The sequence below is a fragment of the Coturnix japonica genome, chromosome 8 (genome assembly GCF_001577835.2).
Source record: "Coturnix japonica isolate 7356 chromosome 8, Coturnix japonica 2.1, whole genome shotgun sequence".
Classification (NCBI taxonomy): Eukaryota; Metazoa; Chordata; class Aves; order Galliformes; family Phasianidae; genus Coturnix; species Coturnix japonica.
Window position 1 is genome coordinate 16903330 of NC_029523.1, and position 15226 is coordinate 16918555.

Below are 15226 nucleotides of genomic sequence, written 5' to 3' on the forward strand. Positions count from 1 at the left end.
CCCCAGTGTGGTTTCTGCATGAATTCACTTATGCATTTATGCAATAGTGCTCCCAGAAGGGTTTTCTATAGAGATGAAAACTCTTCCTTAGATTTTTCTTTCATTGGATTTGGAAAAAGTAAGTGGGAAAAAAAAAATAAAGACCTATCTGCTTGCTGTTACTGCTGGTTTATTCCATGAAATGGCACTTTCTATACTTAGTTGGGTTTTAGGTCAATTTCATCAGGAGCCAGCACATAAGGAGCATTTATTTTTATAACATTTATTTTCCACATTTATTTCTTTGGTTCAACAAAGATATATACAGAGAGAGAGAGCTTATGGCATGACTTTATTGGTGTTGCTATTTTCTTTATGATTTGTTACTTTGTTAAATACCTGTAATCACCGTCTTCTGATGCATAAGCCAGACCTACTTGTATATTTTACTTAATTTGCTGTTTCTCTGTCCTTAAACATTCAAGGTATGTACATCTCGATTCTGGTTTAATTACCGACATGTGGCAAACACTCTTTCAGTATACAGAAGCGTCAAGAGACTGGGCATTCCTGACAGGTGAGGAGATCTTGGTGAATGCAGTTCCTTTCAAATGTGCTGCTGAAGTCTTTCTGTTGTCTGAAGCAGTATGAAAATACATTTCTCAGTTTAAAGTAACTTAGAAATAAATGTTTATCATGGCTCTTGGGTGTGCTCTTTTACAGTGGGGTTTCTTTGTTTTGAAAGGGTTTGTTCCTTGTTTTAAATGGAACTGTATCTGATGCTTTAAATTACTTGTCATCTAGCAAAAGAATTCTCTGGGAAAATGTTTTTTGTTCCTATGAATGATTTTGCTGATGTATGGGCACAATGGTTAAGTTTGTAAGAGGAAAATTTTGCTAGGATAAAACTAAACCAAAATGAATTAAGGAATAGTTTTTGTTTGTGGGAATCATTATGGGGTTTAAGTTTTAGAATAAGGGAATAGCAATAACATACGTGATTGGATTACTTTAACTTAATAGTTAACAGGCAGATTAACACCAAAGTTGTTTTGCTGGATGTATGGACAGTGTGTTTTTTAAGAGTGCCATATGGTGCATGTTTGTACTCAACTGCCTGCATTTTATTCCAAATGAAGTAATTTACTTGGATTATTTTTGAGGATCTGTGCTTCAGTTGTTTTGGATAACATTTAACTTTTCAGTGCGTGTGCAGTGTATCAGCACTTAATGAAGAACAAAATTACTCTTAAAATAATCATGTAGACATACAGGCGGTGACATAGGTAAACGTAACTGCTTGGTGTTTCACATATTGACCAAGCCCTGACACTGCCAGGTGTAGTTCTCTGTCTGCATGCAGGTTGGTACAGCATTATAATAGTCCTTCAAGTGCTATTTCTTTTCATGTTACTGTGAATAAGACAAAATCTGTTAGCTGTCATCTCATACATGTTCCATAGAAGAATTTCCTGTTAACACTATGTACCATGCAGAAGTGTACCAGATGTGGTGTAATAGTTTGAAGAACGTTTGTGAGCTCCTGAGGTTTAATGAACAAAACCGTTTCCATTATGTTTTTAATTGATCTGCTTGAAAGGGCACAGACAGGCTGGGATTTCTTCTGGGGAGCTGTATGAAATGATTTAGCCCTGCATAAAAGCCTTCTGATTTAATGAAGATGTTGTCACCTAGGTCTGTGTGAGTCTGTACCATAGAGCTGCAGGTGTTAACAGCTGTGGCCTGTGTGAAACCTGTGGCTAAGTAGCAGCTGCGTTTCCCACTGTGGCAACTTTATAACAGTGAGTGTGTACATAAGGAAATACCATGTAGCTAAGCGAATCTTCACTTACAATGACAAGCATCTTCTTGATGCTACAAGCTACTGATTTAATCATGGGATGGTTTTGTTGTGATTTCCTTTTGATACATGTAAAACTAGAACGTCTATAAGGTGTTCCTTGTATTTCACAGTCACATCGTCCTGATGCTGGCAGATGATATGGCATGTAATCCCAGGAATCCTAAACCAGCTACTGTGTTTAGTCATAAAAACATGGAGCTAAATGTCTATGGAGATGATGTGGAAGTGGATTACAGGAGCTATGAGGTAACCATGCCTTAAATTATTGGGTCTATGTTTTTATATCTCATCTTTCAAACACTTAACACTAGTGTGAAACTTTCGATGTGCAAACAAAATGTGTGTTAGCTATTTATATTTCTAATCTTAAGCTTATGCTTTTATTAAAGAGAACACCAAAAGCCATAAGCTACTTATTTTTGTAAAATAGTTACCATATAGAAATCTGTTCTATTACCTTTGTATTTTTGTGTAATATTCTTTCAAGCAGTTTAATGGCAGTTCTTAAAGCTGACAACAAATGAATGATTTAATAGTGGTGCATAATTGTTGATGAAAGTGTATATGAGCATCTAAATGCATAAATAAGACATGAAGCTTTGTATAAAGAGATGAAGATACTATGCTAAAAAAGAAATATGTTGTTTTTCTGTTATGTTCTTTCCTGAGTATGGATTTTTGCTAGCATTTCAGCTGTGTATGTCTGTTTGGACAGCAAAGGAAGCTTTATAGGAGGTTTTACAATCACCATCCTGATGATATCTGATCACATAAAGACTTATGTAACTGTAATTGATCTTGTTTTTCCTCTCTTGAGTTGCAAAAGTAATTTAAACTTTTATTTTTCCATGGCAACACACACTAATATTGGAGCATTTTTGTGAGTGCATGAGCAGCTTTGGCAGAACAAAAGGTATATGCTGACAGATTTTCAAATCAATGAAAAACATATTTAGAAATTATAATGGCGGTAGTCTTATTGGATATAATAGAACACTAGGCTGATATTAGTGAGATACAATAAAAGATGCTGTGTAATTGTGAGCTTTACTGCAGTAAAATCTTGAGCAGAAGATATCTATTGATGTTTATACCATACAGTATTGCATCTTACTAGATACACTGCATGTTGCATTGTACCATTGTTTTCTTAATGTAATCCAACCTAGAATTGTCGGCCCATGCTTTTATCTTTAGAAAATTACTTTTGCTTCCATTTTTAGGTTACTGTGGAAAATTTCTTGCGTGTATTAACAGGAAGAATCCCACCAAGCACTCCCCGATCTAAACGTCTTCTTTCTGATGACAGAAGCAATATTCTAATATATATGACAGGTAATTAGAGTTTTGTGTATACGGTTTTATTGACATTTATTTTTCAGTTGGATGGATCTGTATGATAGTATGAATTCTCATGTAGAGCCCAAACAAAAAAAAAGGATTGACTTATGATTTTTTTCCTCAACATGTCATACTAACAAAGAAAACCTGTAAGACTGTACTTATTGAATGTAGTTTCCAGTCTAAATTATATTTTTACTGTCCTTGTGCTGAAGTTTTATTGGGGCAAAACAATTGGGGTTGTTTTGTTTTAAGGAAGATGATCACCCAGACTAAATACCTTCCCTTAACCTACATACTTGCCTAACTTGTGTTTTTTCTATCAGGCCATGGTGGGAATGGTTTCCTAAAATTTCAAGATTCTGAAGAAATCACAAATGTAGAACTTGCTGATGCCTTTGAACAAATGTGGCAGAAAAGGAGGTAATAAGAATGTATTATGTAGGGCTTAAATATTGTGTTTTATTAACGTGCCTGGAATCTTGCTGGTAGGTTTAGCTGAACTTTCAACAATGATTCTATTTGTTGTCCATAGAATAAGCTGAAAGTTTATGTTTGGAAAAAAGAGTTTTAAATTTTGTTTTCAGCTTCCTGCTGTGAGAACTGCTCCCACGAATTGGCTTGGCTGAACTTGCCATCTTGAAATCAATTATTGTAAAGTCTTCTATTCTTTAGGTTGCTATTAGCTATCCTCATAACTAAAAAGCAAAGTTCCTATATTTCAGTCTAAAGAAAGTTGACGAAGAATGCTGTTTTGTTTCTTTTAGGTACAATGAATTGTTGTTTATTATTGATACTTGTCAAGGAGCATCCATGTATGAACGATTTTATTCACCTAATATAATTGCCTTGGCTAGCAGCCAAGTAGGAGAAGATTCTTTATCAGTAAGTACATTTTTGTGGTCCTAAAGATGATTTTCAGAATACCTGAGTAGGTTAAATGCTCAGCCATTGCTGCTTTTTTTTTTTTTTTTAAACTAAAATTTCCCTTCTAATTGTGTACAGTATAATGTGCTCAGTTATGAAGTGCAACTTGACAAAGCTCTAAGATGTATTTTCCTGCTTTTGTGGGCTGTAGCAAAGAAACGGGCTAAATCATCTTCAGGTAATTGCTGATAGTTAAAGGTGGTGACAGAATTCTGTGCTTTCTGGTTAATTTATATGTTACCTAGATTGGGTAAAAGTCTTATGGGAAGACTGAAGAGTGATCTGAGTGGGAAATATTCAGCCTTGTGTTTCTTACACTTGGTCTATGGAAAAAAAAATAACTAATACTTACATCCCATTGACATTACAAAAAGAATGATGGGAAAGAGATCCAAGCCAAACTGAAAATAATCTGTCTTTCTCAGCTCTGTTTTCCAAGCCCTAAGAAGCTTGGGATGGTACATAAATTCACTGGACTTCTAAGAAGGGAGTTCCCAGCTTATTGTCTGGATGTAGTCTAGAAAAATGAAAATAATCCATATATTACACAGATCATCAACATTATGTTTCTTCATGAGTCGTCATTTGCTTTATGTAATTTTCCAAGAACAAATAACGTATTATGCTTAACTTTTGTAACATTCTGTTATATGCTGTTCCCTTCTTTAAATACTGAGTTCTGTCCTGCAAATGCCCAGTAACTGTTTCATGTTATTTTGTAGCATCAGCCTGACCTTGGGATTGGTGTCCATCTCATGGACCGATACACATTCTACATGCTGGAATTCTTGGAAGAAGTTCATCCAGCCAGTCAGACAAATATGAATGACCTTGTAAGTAGAGTCTCAACATTCAGTATTTTACTTTTTCCATGGTGCACTTTCTGCACAACTGCTGTTTGTCTCAGAAGTAGCTTTGTGGGGAGGGCCTTTTTGCCATTATTAAACAAAACAGTAGTGGAATATTTAGAGGATTGTACTTAGTGTGAAAGTGGCTTGTTGGCTACAGAAAAAAGTTAACCAAAACTAGCCATTAAAAAAATATCATTGAAAAATAAATAAAGTTCATTAAATATTTAAATAAAATGAAATGTTTGTGCATAAAAAATGATAGTTGGAAACTTCTGAAATATGTAAAATCAACTTAATGGAAAGCAGATGCTTTGTGGACTGGTAGCATTTTGCAGTTGCTTAAACAGATTCTATTTGTGTACTCACGAATGCCTATACAGACTGATTTCTCCACTTACCTTCCAGACCGAGACATGTCTAAATCTGTCTGTGTTTGGAGTTTATTATATCTTAGCTGAATACTATATGAAGCTTTCAGTTAAGAAGCAGGGGAAAAAAGAACAACTTATAAAAAAAACAAAAAACAAAACAAAAAAAACCCCAGCTTATAACGATCAGATATATGCACTGATAAAAGAGCATGAAAAGTAACCATTTTTTATTTACTTTATTAACCCTTCATGCCTGTTCCAGGGCTAATTTTACTGTAGTGATATGTTCTGCTTGATGTGTTGTCTTGTGGCTGTAAATCCTGTTGTGCTGTATCAATGATCTTGGATCACCACAGACTGAGCACACTGTGTTTGATTCATTTGTGTAAATGGAGCATCTACTCCTTTGTCTACAATGGCTTGTCTTAGCCTGGCTGTCAGATCTGTAGTTGAAATCAGTCTAAGCAGCCCCCACTTAGCAGATATTGTGTTGATATAAAATTGATTCAGTGACTAAGATTCAGGATTCCTTTACTGGAATGAGAACGAAACTGGCTTGTAATTTAATACCTGTATGATCACAAGATACAAAAAAACTTCAAAATCAATCTTGTTAAAGTAGAATATGCAAGTTTTTTATTGACGGCACTTCTGCTTTTTCTCCATTCATTCTGACAGCATTCTAGAATTCTGTTTTGTAGACTAAAAAATGAATTGATATTAAAAAATAAAAAAAGATAGATTTTAGTTCAGGTATTGCCAACAGTGTAGAAAATGTTTAGGTGGCCAAGTAGTTTACATTTGGGGCTCTTTTGAGAAGATATCTAAAAGTTTTGCTTTGCATTTTTGTTTTACGTTGTGTGCTAAATAAGTAGGAAGACCTATGGAAATTTACACTGATAAATTACTTACAATGTGTGAGACATCACTGCATGACTTTCCTTATTGCTGCTCTGGGAAGGGGAGGGAACAGAACCAATTATATGAGATGGTTTGAAAAAGTACTGAATAATGATATACATATATTTCAGCGACTGTGTTATAGGATACATATAGATAATGCTTTGGCACTGCAATATGCTGTTAGAATTGTTCTGGATTAAGAACAAAGAGCTAATGCTTATACAAGCCTGATTTTTAATACTGACATTTGCAAAGTCCGGACAGTATACTAATTGGTTTGCTATTGCTCATAGCTAATCTGTAGTTGTTAACCTATCTTCTGTGACTGATATCTACTCTTTCAGAAGTGCTCTGTATTTGTTACATAGTGCCCATCACATCACCTATGCAATTTCCTCCAGCCACTCTTTAAAAAGTTTCACTTCACATCCACCTAAGGTTTGGATGTTGCATTCCTGTGAAGAATGAGGCATCTTTCCTCCACCTACTTCCCACCTGCTCCATCTGTGTTGCTAAGGGGATAGCAAAAAGCTGTGCAGATGACTGATTTTCAGTTTGATTGCGATTCCAAAAAAGTAAAAACTAATGTGTCACACATTCAAACTTTGAAAATCAGTTTCAAATACATTCTGTATGAGGTCATAAAATAACTTAAAATGTGGCAAGAAAAATTCAAGACTTTGGAAACATCAATGCGTTAAGAAATGTTTCATTTAGCCAGTTTCTTCTTTTGTTTTTTTTTTTTCTCCTTTAAAGACCTTAGTTATTAAAGTGCTGGTCTGCTGGGATCCAATTGCCTTGCAGACCTTTTTTTTCACACAGGTACTAGGTAGTTGGTTTGTTAGTAATGAAATCCTCTTTTTCTCAGAACCTTTACACATTTGTTGTGGGACAGGTTACAAACAGTTGGATGTGGTATCTCTTTCATGCTTTCACAGAATCACAGAATTTTAGGGGTTGGAAGGGACCTCTAGAGATCATCGAATCCAACCCCCCTGCCAAAGCAGGTTCCCTACACCACTTTCAGGTCTGATGCAGTTGTTTTGGAATATGTGCATATATTCTTAGAGCTTAGAAGAGAGACCTTTACATTACACTTGGTGTAACCAATTATATCATCCCAGCACAAAACAGCTTTGAGTAGAAAATTAACCCAAAATAGGAACAGTTATGGCAGAGTTATTGAGTCAGAGTCACTAGGCTTTGCTGATTAATCTGTACATGCATGCTAATTAATCTGTACAGCTTTTCTTCTGCTTACTGAGCGATATTTTTGCAATGATATGTGATCTATTTTTTCCATCTTGATAAGATGTTATTTTTTCTTTTCCTACCAAAAACTGTATCTAAATGCATATATATATATTTTTTTTTAATTAGAGAAAAATATTTTCCTCTCTTTTCAGTGATGCTCAGTATTACATAATGCTAGAGCCATTAGTTCTGTCCTCTGTGTTAATGCTAATATATTTAATACACGTTATAATTAATTTCACTTAAAGAGAGTTTAAAAAGAAAATGTATGTAAGTTGAACAAAACAGGATCTCAGGATATCTGCTTTCAGGTCTTTCTCTATTAGCAAATATTGTATTTCAGCAAGAAGCACAATTATCTTCTGAATGTTCATATGTGATCTGGAACTCTACCACCCAGGAGGATAAATTTGGAGTTTAGCTGTATTTGGGTTTTGACTGCCACAAAGAACAGAAGCACACTGCAGGGTGCTGGTATGCTTCAGAATTCATGCTTTTTAATAGGTTTTTAAGGAGTAGTCAATTATGTATAGAAAATCTACGAGGGACACCAGTTGTTTTATGTAATGATATTTTAAGCTTTTTTTCCAATCTGGAAAATAGCATGGAAGGTAGCAGATTTTCTCCATCGAAATGACAGCTCTGATTTATTTGAGTGACTTTTATTAACAAAATTGTTGTAGTTTAGGTGGAAGAATTGCCATCTGTGTCTGTATCTTGCTGTCCAAAAGTAGTTTACGTTTGAAATGAATCAAGGTAGATTATGAAACGCAATTATAAATATGCTAGCTTTGACCTGTAGACTGCTTGCTTTTGAAATATTCAATCTACTTGTAAATTATAAACTTACAGAGCATTGTTTTACTCTTTAATAATTTTTTGTTCATTTTTAAATTTGTTTTAAAATGCCATGAGCTTTTTATCATCCTGTAGCGCTTTCTTGAGAGTTACAAGAGACAGGTAGAAGAAATGTGAGCAATTCCAGGTGCAGGAACAATTGGTGAGGCTGGTGATGCCCTCCTTCAAGAGTCAAAGGATGGTAACAGTGTGTGAGAGTGGCATGTTAAAAAGTAAGCAGAAATAAGTGGCTGAAAAACAAGCTATTTAGTGTGTCCATTGAGTTAAACTTAGGTAAATGATCATCTGATACGATATCCTGCATGCTCTTGTTTACTGGCTGTTGCAGTTCTGCTTAGAGATGTGGTTTGTTTGGGTTTTTAGGTCCAGAATTGTCTATGAAAGCATAGAAGCATTCCTCTGATAGGTTGTTTCAGTGCTCGGTCAGCTTTACAGGTAAACCTGTGCTTGTAGTTTTTTCTGCTGAGGTGGGCATTTGATGAGATTCACTCTGCCCAATGAGGATGGTGCTGTTATGCAATGTCATGCAGTCTGTACATGTGATATTCTCCTAGCTCAGTCCAGTGAAGGGGAACTGAAGGCTTTGAAGAACACTGTTTAAATCCCTTCTTTGTACATGTTTGCTGCAATGATTTGTGCAGATCTCACTCTTAAAATGCATTTGTTGAGGGCAAGAAAGATGTTTTTGAAGTCTGTGTTTTAGGAAGGAAATGGAAGTATTTGCTGTGACCAACAAGGCAGAAGTTCAGTGGGCCCTGAGATAAAAAAAAGCACTGCGCTCATGTGCCTTTAGTAGCTAACATAAAGCAGAATTGCGAAGCAGCTCTTTCTTTGATGTCTTTGAAGCTATTTGCAATGGTTGCGTATGATCAATAAACCTTTGACTTGCTGTTGGGAGTCTGTTTGGGGCTGATAGAAGGCAGCTGCATTGAAAGATCATTCATAATTTGTTGAGTCATTCGTTCTCATCAGATATTCTTATTCTGGTGTTAACAGTACAAGAATATAAAAGCATTGTGGTTCTTACAGTGTTTTGTAGCCTTTCTAGCTGGTACCCTGACATAAAAATATAGCTGCAGCATAGATTAATGTATCAAATAGAGGGATCAAAAGAAACATTTAGCTTATGTAGCTTACTTTGGAGATAGGGCACAAATATAATACCTTAGTTGGAGCAAGTTGGAGAGAATGTATTATCTTTTGGTGAAATGAATGTTTATGTGCCCTGGCAAGTGTCTTCTGTATGTACAGGAAGCATGATGCTGATCAGTCTGGTTCATTTCCACCTTGCATGGAGGATAACAAAGGTCATGTTCAGCGGATGTGATACTCTGCCAACAATATAAGTGGGAATCACTGAAAAGCAGCTCAGTGGATCTGTGCACTAGTATCCATTGGTTAGGGTGAAGGTTAAGGTGAGCTGAAGCCTCCCTGGATTTACAAGCTTAGTCTGTAAGACCAGGTATAAAAGAAGTTGTAGTAGGTGCAAAAGGGAGGAACAGTGGGACAGAATCTGAATGTAGTGGAACCAGGTACATTGCTTTCTCTCTGAGAAACTTTTTAAGAGAAGGGTTCTGCTGTCCTAAAAAGAGCTGTACAAACCTGTGTATTTTGTGTCAGGCTGGGCAAGGAATTTCTGCTAGGAGTTATGGAACTGAAACATATAGGTTTTATCAGTCAGTATCTGGGATAATTGAAGCTGCATCCAAACTGAGGTAACTAGGACCTGTGGTTCTGCCCTGAGAGTGCAACCAGCTGAATCATGACAGAATCAGAGGTTTGAGTTCTACACTGTGTAAATAATGGACCTGTTTGTGAAAATCACTTGGAAAATGTCATTTTAGGAAGATGAGCATCCTTGGTAGTCCTGTGCTTGAATGTGCTCTGTTAAGTATTCTTTGTTGCTGTATCTTAAAGGGTTGTTTGTCTCTACCAGTGTTTGGTGAGGCTGTGCATTTAGTTATGAAATTCCTTCTATGGACTGAGACACAACCTTAGCTTTCCTGTGTCAGAGGCCAGGAAGTAAGGCCCTGATTGACTTTAGTGGCTACATAATTTGAAGTTGTATAATGTTACTAATTAAATTACAAACTGTATGCACTAGGGGTTACCCTGGAATAAGGAATCTGTCGGGATGGAAAATGCTAGAGACTTCTGTGAGCTATGTGGTAGACCTGTGCAAAAATCCCCAAGTCCAAAATCCATTGGTTTTGCCTTGAATAACTTCTGGATTTGTAACAATTTTACTGCTTAATAGGAATGCTACTTAGTCAGATATTTTAAGTATTGCAACTAATCTGTCATCGGTGTATCTACTTTATTTGGTATAAAGATAAGTTTGAAGAAAATGAGTCTGTTTAAACCAGTTTAATTTGCTAGTGCTGGTTTTGCCTTCCCACAGTTAGAGTTTGTGCTGGAGGTAGTGGAACTGCTGATAGGTATGTAAAATTAATAGTGAAGTAGACAGCTGTAACACCTACAAATTAGCTGTGTCTCTGTGAACTTAATGTGCATAGTACATCTTTGATACTTTAAGATCCTCATTGAATATTAATTCATAGGCTGTAAACCAGAAATAAGGATAAGGAGTTTTTGGTTTTTTCTCTGGTAAAAATTTAAATTCTTGATTCAATTTTAAAGCCTTCACAGCCAGCTACTTGCCATGGCCTGTGAAACCTGCCTGCCTCCCTTCAGTAAGCATGAAGAATTTATACCATCTTCTGCTTTTTGGAAGATACAGCAGTGTTGGTGATTCTGTATTCAGAAATGCATTTTCACATTTAATCAGTCAGTTGTAGTTGGCTTTCACAAAAGCATTTCTATATTCATATTGAGAGCTGTGAGGATTAAAGTTATTTGTTTATGCTTTTTAATGTTTTATTTCAGTCACTTTTTTTTGGGCTGTGGAGCTTGTAACAAAATTAAGGGTTGTACCAAAATGTATGTATGATATTTGTCTTGATTTTATATTAATTTTGTTTTGGAAAGTACCTGTAGAAACTATCGATCAATGAGGGACATGATATGACTTTCCATATTTGTTTTCAGTTTCAGGTCTGTCCAAAAAGTTTGTGTGTTTCCACTCCTGGGCATCGAACTGATCTCTTCCAGCGAGACCCTCAGAATGTTCTGATAACAGACTTCTTTGGCAGCGTAAGAAAAGTGGAAATTACAACAGAGACAATTTCTTTGGACCGTAATTTAGCTGGCTTTGAAAGCGAGTGAGTAGTCATTATTTATTATATCTAGTATATTATTTAGCTTTGTTCAACAGATACAAAACTGCCTTATAACTATCAAGGGAAGAACTGTTTTCCATGAAAGGACCAAGGGGTCAGTATGGACTGTTATTATTGATAAAACTGAGGTTTGTCAGCTGGAAGTGTTCTGTTTAAAAAAAAATAAAAAAATAAAAAAATTCCCACTCCTTCATCCCATCTTACAACTAAATGCTTCAGAAGACCCCAAGGTGTGGATATCATCATCTACAGAGAGAGTAGTCTGAAATTTTCTTTCTTCCTTGATGGTTTAATGTGCAGAGACATTTAAATTCCTTTTTATAGTAGTTTACTTCTTCGGGTAAGCTCTGATTTCAAAGCATGGGTTGTTTCATTAAAACTGTTTTCTTAATAAATGTTTGGTTTCTGTTCTGTAAATTCTATGGCTTTTGGCTTTAGCTGTGCAGAGAACTTCAGTTGCAGAGATGTAAGTATTTACATGAATAACATTGCTGGTCTAAGTTTGTGGGTAGAGGGATTCTGTTTCTTTTTGGATGAAGAAGGAATTATAAACTCCTTTGTATTTTTGGTATTCTGTTGCCACCTATTGGAAACATGTAAAGGAGGATGTGTTTGTACAGCAGTGTGTTTGGCATTGTACTGCCATTTCTGATGCATCTTTTAGCTTTCACAATACTTTGCTCTAGCAGGGAAGAAAGAAAAAATAGTACACTCTAAACAGGAGTGCAATATTTTTCAACTCATAAATGTATATGAATACTATATATATGTGAATTTACTATCACTCAGTTGTTAGTGGATATCAGTTTCATTAATTTTAGAGATAATAGTAGCTTAGCCCTGGACATTAATACTATCCTACACTAAAGCCAGTGTATTTTATAATTTAGAAACATGGGATTCAAGTTTATGGAAAATGTAAAGGAGATTCAAGTTTTAGACTTCTTTATTTCAGATCTAAAATCTAAGAGTGTGACACATTTCTTGTTATACTAATTGAATGTTATTTTGCTTTTAGTATACTGATATTAAGTGAACTTTTTGTAAGCTTACTGTGTTACCTACCAGAATAATACCTTAATAGTGTTTCTAAAAGCCTTTGTGAAGAGCAGAAAAGTTGCGTAGAATTGAACTTGCACTCCTTAGGAAACTGTCTTAGAATAGATGCATGAATTTGCCAGGGAAGTGTGATACAGAAATCTGTGCCACCACCTAATAGAAATGTTGATTTGTTACAGAGATCACTGTAAATCTGTGTGCGCTGATCTTATTCTGAGAAAATCTGTGCAGAGTTTTGAATCTTTTTCCTTGTTCTGAATTATATTTGTTACATTTTTGTTGATAAGACATTTAGCAGTGTTACTTTATTCTTAACATTTGATGTGTTCTCTTTCATTCCTTCTTTCCTGAATCATTTTCTCTGTTTCAAGCTTCTTCCTTCTTTTCTTGCATATTGGTGGCAGTAGAGTGCTGCAAAATGTTTGTGTTGGGGAGAAAAACAGGGAAGCAAAGTAGGGACTGATCTGGTCAGTGTTAGATTGGAATTGTCTGTTATAAAGTTGCAAGGGTCAATGTATGCAGCTAAGCAGATTGTTTTAAACACAACCAAACAAAACTGCTGACTATATAGATAATGGGTAGAGAAGATGCTGTTGTGAGATATGACCGTGCCTTGGAATTGTGCTATTTACAGACAGTGCAAGGTTTCACTTAACTCAGTGTTGTGACTTTGCCAAATCTTTCCGACAGAACTCATTTCTTTTGCTGCACAGTTCTTTAGCAGTTATTTTGCAATGTGTCTTACTGTGAGCTCAGCACAAGCAGTTCCTGCTTTGCAAGGTCAGTGTTGGTGTCTGATACTGATACCAGCTCTGTTAATCCCAGCGTGGCCTTAGGAGTTTCCTTGAGCTGAAAGAATCTCTTGCTGTTTCCTTTTTTTCATAGTAGTTTCAGTCTAAGCTATGTTCACTTCAGATTTCTTCCAGGCACCATCATATAAAACCATCTTAGTTTCATTGCTTTTGAGGCTTGGGCTTCAGATTTATTAGTTGTGCTGAGCTGAATTGTACACTGCTCTTAGGGGCTGTTGTCCTAAAGCTGAAGAGTTTTTAACTAAGCCACTTGGCTTAGGACCGGTGCTTGTGTGATGGAGAATAATTGTGAGTAATTGGTTTGTGAACAGGTAGGTAATTTGTTTTGGCCGGTAGATACAGTGGACTTTTCCCAAAATAGCAGAGGCTGTGTATGTTCAGAGATCACCGTTAATTTATAACCAGGTCCCTCAGTTTGTTTGCAGATCGCCGTTAATTTCTGACTGGGTGCTTGCAGAAGCGGGTGGGTGCCGGGAGGTGGCAGCAGCGCTAAGGCAGCCGGGCCGTGCCGGGATGGCAGCAGCTTGGGGTTGGGTTGGTTTTTTTTTCCCCTTTATTCGGTCAGCTTTAGAGTGAAATTAGATGAGGAAAGGAAGGAGGAGTTGAATAACTATTTTTATTATTCAGAGTAAATTCTGGAGAGGCTCTGTTTTTATTTTACACTCGTTGGACATCACATATGAAGCAAGCTCATCAGTTATGCATGTAGCATACTTTCCCTTAATGCCTTACCATTATAACAAAATGAATTCATAATTGTGGATGTTTTAAATCCAGAAGTGCTTTAATAGCCTACAACTAATTTAGGGAGTTTGAAAAAATAATGGGTAGTTAAATATTACTGCTGTATTTCTTAAAGTATTTTGTAAATACATTTATTTTTTTCTCTGCTTGGCTGTGAAAAGGTAAATGTATGTGTATTATGTGTATATATGTACATGCATGTACACACTGTACTGTGTTTGCTAGTGTAAAAGATGCATTCAAGGTAAGATGACTGCAGTGGCAACAGTGGAAGAAATTCTATGGAAAGGCTGCTCCATAAATAATGCTTCCTATTTTATTATTTTGGTCTGTGAAATCAGAGGTGGCTGTTGGTGGCATGGCAGTAGAGGAGCTGAGGTTGAACCTTCCCACCTTTATCCCGTTACACTTTACTGCTGTGCAACAGATGGCAGCAGAGGGGCAGTCTGACAGAATGGCGACCTCCATAGTGTGGTATATGGTAGAATACATTTACACTGGTGTTGCAGGGCTATAAAATAAATAAGGATGACTACAAATATCAAAAGGAACTCTAACTATAAATTGTGTTGGGAAAACCTGAAAAACACAAAGATATTATGCTTGTTTATTGTGCTTCTGTTTAGCAAAAAGCAGAGCTGAGTAATAGACTTCTTTTTTTTACTCAAAATAATTTTTTGATGGTAATTTTTGCCAGAGATTTTTGTTTTTCATAAGAAAATACGTTTTCTTGCGAGACTGTACCTTGACTCAAGTTTTCTTTGATCTTGGATTTATTTTCCCCTGCTACCTTGAGAGGAGTTTATAGGGCATCTTGTATTTCTTCAGTGACAAAGCTTTAATTATTACTACTAGGCTTTGCTATGATTATTTTGTGCATTTTCAGTTGAATACTACTCTGCTCAACCTACGTACGTACAGTTTAAATAGGCATTGATACACACAAGAAAAGAAAACTGTTGGTCTGCAGAGGTGCTGTGTACTGTGAATGCCCCACAGAGGTCACTTAGATAAGGACTAAAGG

General features: G+C 36.0%; 1 protein-coding gene across 2 annotated transcripts in view; it reads left to right on the top strand.

Annotated features, from left to right (window-relative positions):
- PIGK (phosphatidylinositol glycan anchor biosynthesis class K) overlaps positions 1-15226 on the top strand; it is a 59276-nt gene that overhangs the window by 2648 nt on the left and 41402 nt on the right. For both annotated transcript variants that reach the window (XM_015870255.2, XM_032446246.1), the window contains exons 3-9: positions 465-556; positions 1954-2089; positions 3067-3178; positions 3511-3607; positions 3952-4069; positions 4834-4944; positions 11397-11569. In XM_015870255.2, the coding sequence (XP_015725741.1) occupies positions 465-556; positions 1954-2089; positions 3067-3178; positions 3511-3607; positions 3952-4069; positions 4834-4944; positions 11397-11569 (839 nt within the window). The remainder of the gene's footprint in view (positions 1-464; positions 557-1953; positions 2090-3066; positions 3179-3510; positions 3608-3951; positions 4070-4833; positions 4945-11396; positions 11570-15226) is intronic.